Source organism: Vicia villosa, linkage group LG5, assembly GCF_029867415.1.
Source record: "Vicia villosa cultivar HV-30 ecotype Madison, WI linkage group LG5, Vvil1.0, whole genome shotgun sequence".
Lineage (NCBI taxonomy): Eukaryota > Viridiplantae > Streptophyta > Magnoliopsida > Fabales > Fabaceae > Vicia > Vicia villosa.
The window spans coordinates 173,171,346-173,185,312 of NC_081184.1; the positions used below are offsets into that span (position 1 = coordinate 173,171,346).

Genomic DNA, 13,967 nt, shown 5'->3' on the forward strand with positions numbered 1-13,967 from the left:
TAAACGAGCACAACTTTGTAAAAACTTCCTTCTTTTCCCCGTATTTTTTTTGTATGCATTCCCTTTTATGATTAAGCTTTAGACTTATATATTACAACCCTAGATTAGAATAAACAAGAGTGGATCCCGTCGAGTACGATAGACGTAAGGGATGCTAATACCTTCCCCTTGTGTAACCGACTCCCTTACCTTTTCTCTTAGTCGTGAGACCTTGTTTTTTTTCTTTTATTAGTTTTCTTTGGTATTTTCCTTTCCCTTCTATTGGGATAAATAAATATTCTATGACGAATTCATTGTTTTGATTTCTTTTGTTGCATCATATATGACTTGTTTCCTGCATCCTTGTTTGAGTTGTTTTTGTGTTGCTTCGCCTGTACATATTCTTCACACACTTCATTTGGAATATAGACATATCCATTCCAGGAACTTGTGCTTAATCACATTAAGTTTAATCTTGAAGGTTCTATTCTAAGACATCAGAGCCTTCAAGATTAAACTTCCACATGAGTCTACAACTCTCACCATCTTGTCTTTGATCGAAACCTTGTAGTTCTTTTCGACCAACTACCATATGTTGAGCGAATTACTTTTCATTCTTGGCATGTACAATACATTGGAAATTACTGACCTTTTGCCATCTTTTCTCATAATCAGAACATCACAATACCTTTAGCTGCTAGAGTATTGTCGTTTGCATTTTTCACCATGTTCTTCGTTGAGAGCTTTATGTTGACAAACCAATCTTTCCTTCCAGATATGTGTCATGAGCATCTAGAATCCAAGTACCATTGATCCTTGAATCTCTCTTCATCTCTTGTTGCGACCATCAACATCATCTCTTCTTCTTCTTCATGTTTTGAAAACTTTGCATCACTTTCTTTGATTCTTTTGTTTTTCTAGACAATCACTAGAGTAGTGACCATACATCTAAAATTTGAAACATTGAATGAGACTTTTGTCAGATTTTCAACCACCACCTCTTCCTCTATCTGCAGCACCACCTCTTTGGTTGCTTTGGTATGAGAGATTTCTTTGATTTCGACCAGTCGAATTTTTGTAGCCTCATCTACCTCTGTTGTCATTCCATCTTCCTTTGCCTTTCTATTCTTTTGATGATTGCGCCTGCAAAACTAAATCACTCTTCGACTTGTCTGGAACTCTTTCAGTCATTTTCTGTTCATGAGATTCACGTGTCCCTTGAAGCTATTTCTTTGTCAATGTTGACAAATCTTTAGACTCTTCTATGGCGACTACCACGTGGTCGAACTTTGGAGCCAATGAAAAGAAAAGAATTGGGAAAAGAGGATCAATGTTTGAACAAAAGGAAGAAGAGTTTGTGAATTTTGTAGAGTAAACTCTCTGCTATTTTATTATGCCAACTGCAATATTATTCACGTATATTAAAATTGAGGTCACTCCCTTTGTTTGTTGTTGAGCTTGCTTGTTCCCTAAGCCAAACCCCAAAGTACAAAAGTCGAAAATACCTAATTGCCAATTATAAAATTAGGCTTAAATCGAAATCTTGTCGAGGCAACTCCTTCGACATTTCGACACACACAAATTCGACACACACATACGAGACTATTTCGACGTGATCTTACTTCAATACAAGACATTACAATCTCAATAATAACATCCTTACATCATATCTCACTCAACCTTTATTTTTAAAATTTTATTTTTTTCCGCTTCTTTTCTATCTCATTAGCCTTTTAAAAAAAATAAAAAATTTGAGAATCATGGTGATGCAAGACTGAGGTGTGAATAATGGTAGAAGAGGAATGATAAAAAAAACTTAGAAACGGAGGATGAATATAAAAAAAGCCAAGATGAAAATATTTTTTTAAATATTACTTAATTTATTAATCATATTTTTATTCGACATGTCAAATATGACTAATTGACACTACCGTAATAATTAATATCACATATTAAATAAAAATGTCAACTACTCAAAAGTGACTATACCAAATAAAATTTAGAAATGGTTAGAGGTGTTAGACTTCAGTTTTAAAGTGAGAATAACATATATCAATTTAAAAAAATTAAAACATATATAGTTTTAAGTTTATTAAATGAAACGTTTTTTATAACCAAGTGATCATCAAAATAATGTGTCATTAAAAGAGTTTTTTTTAATAAAAAATGCATCCCATGTTAAATTGAATAATCCATTGCTGACTACTGATAATCACAAAAACATTCTTAAGATATCAGCATCCATGAAAACAAGATGAGTGGACAACAGTTAATTCATAATCCACTGAAATTGCAAAACATGCATAAAACAAATTGAAACCTCAAACTGTGACCATGCATTGCAAAGCGTTCACCGACCTTCACGTTTGTGAGACTGAAATGTTTTCCTTTAAAATTAGGTAAGGTATCATTTTTGTCTCTTCAAATATAGCCTCTTCGTATTTGGCTGACTTGGCCTATGTTTTATTAGACATCAATAAAAAAATTGGCGATTTATATTTGTAATATTTGTAGTACCAACGTATCCATTTGGAAAGCTGTCTTTGATTAAAATAACATAATTAACGAAAAACTTAACATTCAATATATAAATATTGACACAGTAAGTTATAAAATATTACAATTTACATTAAATACAAACACAATTAAAAAATAATAACAGTGAAACAGAGTTCAAACAAACGTTGAACTTAAAAGGAAGAATTATGGTTTGATCTCTAGTTGATGTCATAATTGTCCTCCAAATCAGAATTAGACGGTCTAGTGAATAAGAAACTCTAGAAAAAAAATATGGCAAAATATGATCAATTTCACTACTAGAATCTTAGAATCAAGACTGCTATTGTAACTGTCAAACATCCCTAACTCTACAAGGTTATAATCAACTGTCATATTCAGTCGTCTCACATTCTTTACACAATGCCTCCATATCTCCAAAACTATCTCACAAATATTAGATTTTACGATGTTATTATTCTAATAAATTTCCATAATAATCCTTATTCCCATGAAAAGGAGAAGATAAATAAAAATGATACAATATCTCAGTATGTAGGTTGATGTTGATGATGATAAGGCTTAACTGAAAGAAGAAAAAGTTCATTTGAGAAGTGCAAAATGCGAGTGGAGAAGAAAATATTGAGATTCAACTATTTATAAGGCTAGACATCTAGGCTAAGTGAGTCATTATTACTAGGAAGTAGGTTTGCGCCAGCTAATGGGTGAGAGAGATCCATGACCTGTATTTTGTGCATGTAAATTAATCTATTGTTCAAATCATTTGCGCATTCCCAAGGCAACATCATTATTAGGATATGCTAGATGCTCCACGTGCCTCTAGATTTAAATGTGTCACGCTTGAGAGACTTGCTCAACAAGTCTTGTATGAGGGACTTATATTTCCAAGTCTCGCATGAGGGACTCGCTTTTCCAAGTCTTGACCGAAAAGGAATTATTGTCTCCCTTGTTTAAATCTCTCCGCCTTTCCCAAACCTCATGCTTGAGAGACAATGGACTTAGATAATTTTGATTAAACCCTAAAAGTTATCGACCCATGTCTAATTTGGACTCATAATAGCATAAGAGGATACCAAAAAGGTAAGGGAAGCCTTATTTGGCGAGCCCGTGAGCGCGCCCGATCCATATTGCTTCGCCTAGGACATAAGTCGCTCATCCAATACCATATGGATCTACCTGAAGACACGCGAAGACGTGTTATGCTACATCAAAGGAGTAAAAATTATAATTATCACAACTTCAGGGAGAAAACAACTCCTCCTATACAATATAATGCTCTAACCAAACAATTGAGATTGAAATTAGTTCTTCACCCACAATTTGATCCATAAATTGTGGCTATAATTATCACAACTTCGGGGAGAAAGCAACTCCTCCTATTACAATCTTGAAAGTTAGTGAAACATAGGGGTGGCAAAACGGGCCCGACCCGCAGGGAATGCCCGTTTTACCCGCACTTTTTCGCAGGACGGGACAAGGTTTTAGGCCCGCTCTCTTTAATGTGTCCGCCCCGCCCCGCCCTGTTTTTTTGTGGGCTTTTGCGGGCATTTGTTTTTTCATAGAATTTTACCATTTTTAGACCTAAAAAACCGAATGCCCGCGGACTTTCCCCGCCCCGTCCTCACTTTTTTGCGGGGCGGAACAAGGTTTTAGACCCGCGCTCTTAAAAAAGTCCGCTCCGCCCTGTTTTTTCGCAGGCAGTCCCGTTTGCCACCCCTAGTGAAACATTCACTTTCAAGAGATTCGATACTAAAGTTAGTGAAGCAAGGTTTTTAATTTTTAGTTATTATATTTATCATAAATATAATTCGCAATGACGAAAAATAATATTTTTTGAAAATAGTTGATTATATATATATATATTTGTCTCTTTGTGGCTGCAAGCAAGCACGGGACAAAAACGTCTCAAATCAAATCCCGCGTGTGTGTGAATGCTTTACACTCTTTTCTTCCCTCTCATCAAGCCACCATAACGAAATTAATTAAGTTTGATTAAATCATATTAACCAAGTCTCTTCACAGTAATTCAAATTTCAATACCAACATTTAAAACTTAACAGTCAAACCTAAGACTTACTACAAATCATGAAACCAACAAATGTAAACAAGAAAACTCAATTTTCATTTTCCCCAACTCCACCGTTTCTTACAAGAAAAACTCTCATATATAAATAAATTTATCACCAACACTCCTTTTATTTTCTTTTTGTCATAACAATATGGGTGAAGGTATAGTTGAAAAAGCTCTTAAAAGCTTAGGAAAAGGCTTCGATTTAACATCAGATTTCAGACTCAAATTCTGCAAAGGTGAAGAGCGTTTGATTCTTCTCAATGAAACTGAGAAAAGAGAACTCTCAGTACCAGGTTTTGGATCCATTAGAGATGTTTCTGTTGATATCAAATGCGATAAAGGAGACCGCACACGCTATCAATCTGATATCCTCTCGTTTACGCAGGTAACTTCATTGGGTCATTTAATCAAACACCTAACATTCATTCTTATTTTACAATATTTCACAATTCTTTTCTATTAGATCTAGATTTTATTCACTTAAGAATATTCACATGAAATTTATGAATTGATTGTAATTAATTTATATTTTTGGTTTTTGGTGTTAGATGTCAGAGTTGTTTAATAGGAAGAGTTCAATTCCTGGGAAAATTCCAAGTGGATATTTCAACAGTGTGTTTGGGTTTGATTATGGTTCATGGGCAAGTGAAGCAGCAAACACAAAGTGTTTAGGACTTGATGGTTATTTGATAAGACTATTCAATCTTCATATCGATCCATTTCCTCTTCTTCTTTCTAAGAAAATTGTTCAAGCTGTTCCTTCTTCATGGGATCCTCCTGCACTTGCAAGGTAATGTCATTTTCTTCCTTTTTTTTTCTTCTTTCTTTAAAGCAAATGAAAATGAATTTTTCAAATAAATATTAAATTGATGAAGAGTCAAAAATAGTTTCTTAAAAATATATTAAGAAAATGCTAGTTCTTTAATGGCATAGTGAATTGAATTTTGCATGTACCAACTAAATAATTGAAATCGTATATTGTCATCCATTACTTGGTAGTTTTTATACGTCTCAGTGTCCCCACTATTAAGTGGTTGACTCTTTTGCCAAGAATTCAGTTTTACCTTAATCATACAAATCATGGAAAAATAAAATTGGTGAAGAATCAGTCACTTATGTTACTATACAATTTTTTCAAAACATTTTTTTATTTTATGGATTTTATACTTATTTTATGTGAATGATAACACTTGTCTTATCTGTATCACCCACATACTATTTTTAAAAGAAATGTTTCGTCAACATTTTCAAACATAAAAACAATTTAGAAGTTCTAGTATATATAAAAAAAAGTAGAAAGTTGATTATAAAAAAAAAAAGTTAATTATCTCCTTGAATTTGTAGTCTTTAATAAAGTTAACACTAAAATATAAAATGACATAACAAGATATATTTAATTAATGTTTAATGTTATCAATTAGAATAGTAGAAAGAAATAAGAAAAAAAATTAATTATAAACTTTAACTATTTTAAAAAACTTAATAAGAACTATAAATTAATAAAAAATAAATTATAATCTCATAAACTATAAACTCAATATTATCTTCTCAAATAGTACAAATCTAACAAGTTGTCCACTTAATAAAAAGCTCACAAACTAATGAAAATGTGGATGCAAGGAGGGGTTGGAAATAGACTAGTCGATCCAGTTAGAACTTGTCAAATTTAAGTATGATACTTTAAAAATATTAAAGTTTAAATTTAGTTTATAGTCTACTATAAATTTATTTTTAGATTTAAGTCTAGGATGCTAAAAATATTAAAACTTAAATTTGATAAGTAGTCTATCATAAATTTGATAAGTAGTCTATTATAAATTTATTTTTATATTTAAGTATGTTCTTAAAATTGATCGACGATTCAACCTATTTAAAAATCTATTTTATGTGAGTATATGTAAATAAACAATTTCATTAATATTTATATAGACTAAAAAATAAAAGTTCAATAATATTAAAAATTTATTTGTATTGACTTATTTGAGCTTATCTAACAACATAAATTTTATGAGTTTATTTGTTTATAAAAACTTATGAAAACAATTTATGATATTATTTTGTATCTTAACTTAAAGAGAAATATATAATATAATAATAATAATAATAATAATAATAATAATAATAATAATAATAATAATAATAATAATAATAATAATAAATTATTCATACTTATTTAAGTAGTTCGGCTTGAAAAACTAAAAAGTTTTTTTAATCACACGAGGCCTAACCTTTTTAACTAAATAGGTTAATAAAAAATGTCTAAGAATCTGTTTTGTAAAAATAGCGGTTGACTGATAAGCTAGTTGATAGCTTATAACTTATAGCTGTTGACTAAAGACTGATGGCTTATAGCTGATGATTGAGACTGATAGTTGATAAACTGATTGAAGTGTTTGGTAAAATTAACGGTTTAACTAATTTATAAATGTAAAATGACATAAAAGATATTTAATACATAATTTTTATTTTAAACTAAAATATATTATAAAGGATAAAAGTGAATTTTTGTTAAAATAATAAGGATACAAAAGGAAGAAAAATGATAAGCTATAAGCTAGCTAAAACGCTATTTGAAATAGCGTTTGAAAAATAAGCTATAAGCTTGCGATGAAAAGACTGTTATCAAACAGATCTAAATTGGCATATGAGCTTATAAGTTATAAGTTATAAGCTATAAACTCAAAATTGTGTCTTGACAAACAGAGCCTAAGTCTTTTCTATTTAAAAAAATCTGGCCGAGTCTGGGTCTATGTAAGTTAGGTCTTAGGCCCCTGTTAATTGGTCTATCTTATTCTCACCCTTAGATGCAAGTATGGGTGTTCGCGGTGCAGTTTGAATCGGTTTTAAGGTAAAAATTCATAATGTGAATGCAAATAAGGATGTTCGCGGTTCGGTTTGAATCAATTTTGAGGCAAAAACGCAATCCATCTAAAGAAGAATTATCTCACGATTTGGTTCGATTTTAAATTTTTGTTAAAAAAAATCGATATGATATAATCTGATTCAATTTTATGTGATTTTAATTTGAATCATATTCAAACTACAAATTATATTTTTTATTTATATTATAAAATAATATGTTTGATGTAATATATATATATATATATATATATATATATATATATATATATATATATATATATATATATATATATATATATATATATATATATATATATATATATATATATATATATATATATATATATATATATATATATATATATATATATATATATATATATATATATATATATATATATATATATATATATATATATATATATATATATATATATATATATATATATATATATATATAATTAATTAATTAATTACGTAGTTCCTTAACTTAATTTTTACTTTGCTCTCTTAATTAATTTTATTTTTTTAGTCCTCAAAATTTAGTTAACTCTGTCCTTTGTGTTAAATTTTGATTAAAAACATTAACTTATGTTTACTTGACAATTAAGTTGGCGAAATTGCACATAATGAGTTAACAAACCTCCATAAAAATGTTTTTCCTTTTCCTTTCAAACCCCTTCGCTCATTCTTAATGGAGAATTTCTAGGATTTCCTCAAAACTTTTCTAAATCATTCATCTTCAACCTTTTCCAATTTCTTTTCAAATTATCTTCTTTTCATTACAAGTTGTGATTTTCCCAATTTGTATCAAGACTTATTCTTATTGAGATTCTCTTCGTTTTTAATAAAATGCCTAGGCTTAAACTTTTTTAAATAAGTTTTTTTTTTAGATTGGATTGATTTTGAATATCCTTATATGTAAGTAACAAGCCTTAAAAAAAGTGATTGCAACTCATTTGGTAATGTTTATTGTATGTAAGTAGAAAAAAGTGTCACGCGCTTAATTTTATTAACTTTTTGTTTGTGAAAATAATACGACTATGTCTATATGACTACATAATAGTGGTACACATGCTGAATATTAAAATTGGATAAAATAAAATGCTTAGCCATCTATAGATAGATCATAGATGTAGGTGAAACCACGTTGATGGCTTTTGTAAGGTCGAAATAAATGCACAAACGTCGTCTCATTATAAAACATTATCTTGTTGGAAAAATATATTAGCATTCCATCAAAATTGTGCCTGTAGTATTTGATTTAAAATTACTACTACTACTAGAATGGTTTTAATATTGAGTCCTAGTCAACTTAATTACATCATTGCTTTCAAATGGAGCTCTTATACTAAATTGTAAAAGGTGTGAAAAAATAGAAAATTGTAAGAGAAACTAGACGTGGATACAAATTTAATTTTATATATCTAATATTATGATATAGTTTGATCTATATAATAGACTATATTTAATAGGATAAAAACATAATTGTCGTTGTATGTTTTTTATACACACCTAAATATGATCTAACATATATTACACCTAAATATGATATAATATATATTACACTTAAATGATAAAAAATTTCCAAAATTATATTTTATATTATAAAATTTTATAAATTAATAAATTTAAAACAAATAATTAAACACTTTATAAAGATTCGCCGACACTATGAAATAAAAAATTTCAATATTTAAAAAAATAATAAGAAACTAAATAATTAAATATTTTATCATTAAATAAAGGTATAATATATGTTACATGTTACATGTAAATAAAAAAAACTATTGAGACAATATAAATATTTAATTTGTTAAAAAAATTCAAATTAATATTCCTACTTTTTATAATTTTTAGTAGTTATTAAACTTTATTAGATTTTACTAATATTTTAGATTATATAAATTACAAAACTACACTTGCTTTGAAGCTCCTTTATTTGGTGTTGTTGAAATATTAACTTTCTTTATCAGATTCATAGAGAACTTTGGTACTCACATCCTTGTGGGGCTTAGCATTGGAGGCAAAGATTTATTGCTAGTCAAGCAAGACGTGTCTTCCAACTTGGGACCATCAGACCTCAAAAATCACTTGGATGAGCTTGGAGATCAGTTATTTAGTGGCACATGCAATTTCCTTCCCAAAAAGAAAGATCACAAACACAAGGTTAATTAATTATCTCTAAGTGATTATTAATTAAGCTAAACTTATGCAAATATGAACAACTAAGAAGTCATTATAGTTTTGAATAATCACATTGCGGCTTATCTTAAAACACAGATTCCGCCCGCTTTCGATGTATTTGGCCCTCAAATCGCTGCCTTCAGCGGCTCTACATCCGTGTGCGCAAAAGATGTATGTTAATTTCCTAACTGACACATGATTTTTTGTTCTTGGAAGAACACATGATTTTGCTATTTTATGAGTATTTGAACATTGAATTAATATTTCAGGGAATAACAGTGATATGTGCAAAGAGAGGAGGGGATACACAAGTAAGCAGTCATAGTGAATGGCTTCTCACAGTTCCTAACAAACCAGATGCAATTGATTTTAGCTTCATTCCAATCACTTCTCTTCTTAAAGGTGCTCCTGGTAGGGGCTTCCTATCCCATGCTATCAACCTCTATCTTAGATGTAAGTAATTTATTTTACTTTATCCTAAATAAATTCATGCATAAATTTTAGAAAATGATTAAACATATGATTAAACATTACTATAACCACTAGTAACAAAAGAGATAATCGAAACGCAAATCAGAAACAATGAACACAATATTTGCTTACACAGTTCGGCCAAGTGTGCCTACATCTGCACCTACAGAACATTTGTAGTTACGTCTTATTATTTGAATGTATTAAGGCTGTGTTACAAGCCATATACATAATACTACGAAGAAAGCCGGACAAGTTATAAAATTTAAATATGCTAATAATGTCAAATTTTCCATACTTTATTGACTTCCAAGCACACAAGCCTTTGGGGTCCCATTCATAATGTTTATAGTTATTCTTGAGCATGTTCTCAATTCATGGTTGGTGAACTAATGAGAAGAAATTAAATTGATATGTAATACAGATAAGCCACCAATGTCAGATTTGCCATACTTTCTTGACTATCAAGCACACAAGCTTTGGGCTCCTGTTCACAATGATCTTCCTCTTGGTCCAAGTACAAACATCACTACAGTTTCACCTTTTCTCACACTCAACTTGATGGGTCCCAAACTTTATGTAAACACTGATAAGGTACTTTCATTTCAAGCCTTTCCACACCAGTAACTAGACTTTTTTGATTTCATGTTCTTAATTCTTATAGCCAAAGTTTCTTTCTTACTCAATCATTATAGGTTACAGTTGGCAAAAGACCAATCACAGGAATGCGATTGTTTCTCGAAGGCATGAAATGCAACAGATTAGCCATACATGTAGAACATCTACTAAACACGCCGACAATGCTTAGCAATAAAATCGAGGACACGACAATATGGTCGGAAGAAATAACCGATAACCGTTTCTTCGAAGCGATAACCGGGAAGAAATTCTCTCATGTATGTACCGCGCCAGTAAAATACAATCCTGACTGGAGCACTGAAAAAAATGTGACATTCATTGTCACTGGAGCACAGCTTCATGTGAAGAAACATGACACAAAGAGTGTCCTCCATTTAAGGTTATTGTTCTCCCAGGTATCAAATTGTTTTGTTGTGAAATCAAATTGGACACAAGGCTCTTCTAGATTGTCTCAGAAATCTGGAATTTTCTCAGCATTAATAAGCACTTCAATTTCTAATAAAGACCAAAAGAAATCAACAGTTGTTATGGATTCAAGTGTGTTTCCAACAGGACCTCCAGTACCTGTGCAGACACAAAAAATGTTGAAATTTGTGGACACATCACAGTTATGTAAAGGGCCACAAGATGCTCCTGGTCATTGGTTGGTTACTGGTGCAAGATTGGTCATGGACAAAGGTAAGATATGTTTGTGGGCTAAGTTCTCTTTGTTAAATACTGGCCTGTGAAAAAAAATCCAAATAAATAAATAAAAAAAAAAAAAGAGGAAATTTTTTTGAAGTTAATATTTCCTTTTTCTTTTTTTGGTAAAACAAGTATTTTTCTAATATGTAAATTTTCACATACAGTATATAGTATATACCAACAAATTGGATATACCTTTGCATTAGTAATATATGTAGTTGTATAAAAGAGGTAGTTATAGGATCATTATTTCTTTTATTGGTTTTGTAAGTAGCTTTCAACAAAATATAAGATTTACAGTAATGTATTTGTATATTTTGTAATGAATTATATATTTCTAAGCATGCTGCTGTTTAGTTTTTGAGTCCTTATCTAGAGTCTAGATTTTTCAATAAATATAACAATGGATTATGGGCTTTTTCGTTCAAAAAGGGGGAAATTGTTGGCTGTGAGATATATAAACTAAAAGTTTTATATTGAATAAAAATTTGGAGATTGAACAATATATAAATAAAGTTATTAATATATTTAATGTTTTAAGATTTTTGAGTAAGATTGTTATGTTTAGGGATGTAAATGAATATCTATGAGGATGGATAATATGATATCCGTGTCCGTCCCGTTGGATAAATATGATATTCATATCCGCCCCATATCCGTGCGGATATCCGTTAAACAAATAATCCGTTGATTTTAAAGTATCTGCTGATATTTACAGATTATTAGAACATTAGGTTTATTGGGCTTAATACTTCTTCATTTGTATTGGGCTTCGCTCTATTCTTTTGCTTAGGCCCATTATGTTCACTATATAATTGTACAATGTACCTCTGGTTTGGTTAATGAGAATTAGAGGGAAATTCACATATTCAAAATTCCCCTTTTTCCATTGCATCATCTTCTTCTCCAATGAGCATCTTTACATTGTAATATGGTATCAGTAGAAAAATTCTCTTTCTTCTTCATTTTCCGCATCTTAACTCTGTTTCATATCCTTCCTTGATTCTTTTTACCTTTCTTTCCCATAATCCCTGATCCATGGAATCCGATTCCGATTCTGAGCAATCTGAAATTCACAAGTCACCAAAATCAAAACCTACAGATCCAACCCTCAATCCACGCGATCCTTACTACCTACATCCTGGCGAGAATCCGGGCGCTACAATCGTCTCTCCACCTCTTGATGATAACAATTATCATAACTGTAGCAAGTCTATGCGTCGTGCCCTCACATCCAAGAATAAGCTTTCTTTCATTAATGGAAGAATCAAGAAACCTCCCACAACCGATGAAAACTACGAACTCTGGGAACGAGCCAATAGTATGGTGTTATCGTGGATCAACAGAACATTATCTCCTCACATCGCTCAAAGTACGATTTGTTTCGATTCAGCTTTCGACCTATGGGAGGATCTTCGTGAACGCTTCACACGAGGTAATCATTTTCGGTTCTCTGACCTTCTTCGTGAAATACACTCTATACAACAGGGAGATCGTACCCTATCTGCTTATTTCACTGCGTTGAAAATTTTATGGGATGAGTTAGAAGACCTAAGACCTACCCCTTCCTGTGTTTGCATCAATCCCTGCACCTGTGATCTTGCTAAAGCAGTTCGCAATTACAAACACATGGAATACGTCACGTGTTTCTTAAAAGGTCTTAACGACAATTACCATAATATCCGAACCCAAATCCTTTTACTCGACCCTCTACCAAATATTAGCAGAACCTATTCTTTAATTGCTCAACAACAGGTTATACCTTCACCTTTACCTTCTCCTACCGTTCTTGCCACAACTGGCCCAAATACCAAACCCAAACCTAAAGGAACCTCTAAACCATCCATGGTCTGCACAAACTGCCATAAAACAAATCATACCATAGACAATTGCTATTTCAAACACGGTTTTCCACCGGGTTATAGAAACAATAATCCCAAAAACACCTCAGAAACCAAGACCAATACACACAACACTAAAGACATTGGTATATCTAGAGAAGACTACAAACACTTAGTACAACTTCTACAACAATCTCGCAAAGATACACCACAAGCAGCTCCTGACAAACCTGCCCCTGCTACAGCTCTCATTTCAGGTATTGTACAAAAAGGGAGTATTCTTAATCAACCCTCTATGTGGATTTTAGATTCTGGTGCTTCACACCATGTTTGCCCCTTTATTCATTGTTTTTCTAATATCTATACTATAGAACCTATTTCCATACATCTGCCCAATGGATCTTGTTTATCTGCTAATTTTTGTGGAACTGTTATGTTTGATAATGACTTCCTATTACATCAAGTCTTTTTTATTCCTGCATTCAAATTCAGCCTTATATCTATATCAAAATTATGTAGTACATCCAAATTCAACATCTCCTTCTTACACAACTCTTGTCAAATCCAGGATGTGTGTACCAAGAAGATGATTGGCCCTGTGACACAAATGCATAATCTCTACATTTTGCACAAGACACCTATTGTACATACATCCACGAATGCTGCTTCTGTTAACACCAGCCACACCAATCTCAATGATGATTTGTGGCATTTTA

At 31.2% G+C, this 13,967-nt stretch overlaps 1 protein-coding gene across 1 annotated transcript; it reads left to right on the forward strand.

Annotated features, from left to right (window-relative positions):
• Window positions 1-4,407: 4,407 nt before the first annotated feature.
• LOC131604024 (MACPF domain-containing protein At1g14780) lies at window positions 4,408-11,671 on the forward strand. Its single transcript, XM_058876514.1, has 7 exons — window positions 4,408-4,952; window positions 5,116-5,357; window positions 9,406-9,598; window positions 9,713-9,787; window positions 9,886-10,069; window positions 10,512-10,681; window positions 10,783-11,671. The coding sequence occupies exons 1-7, from the start codon at window positions 4,716-4,718 to the stop codon at window positions 11,452-11,454; spliced, it is 1,773 nt and encodes a 590-aa protein (XP_058732497.1). The 5' UTR covers window positions 4,408-4,715; the 3' UTR covers window positions 11,455-11,671.
• Window positions 11,672-13,967: the final 2,296 nt, after the last annotated feature.

Coding starts and splice junctions, on each gene's coding strand:
- LOC131604024 (XM_058876514.1), top strand. CDS start 4,716: ATGGGTGAAGGTATAGTTGAAAAAGCTCTTAAAAGCTTAGGAAAAGGC. Junction 4,953..5,115: donor ATATCCTCTCGTTTACGCAG/GTAACTTCATTG, acceptor TTTTGGTGTTAG/ATGTCAGAGTTGTTTAATAG. Junction 10,070..10,511: donor TATCAACCTCTATCTTAGAT/GTAAGTAATTTA, acceptor TATGTAATACAG/ATAAGCCACCAATGTCAGAT.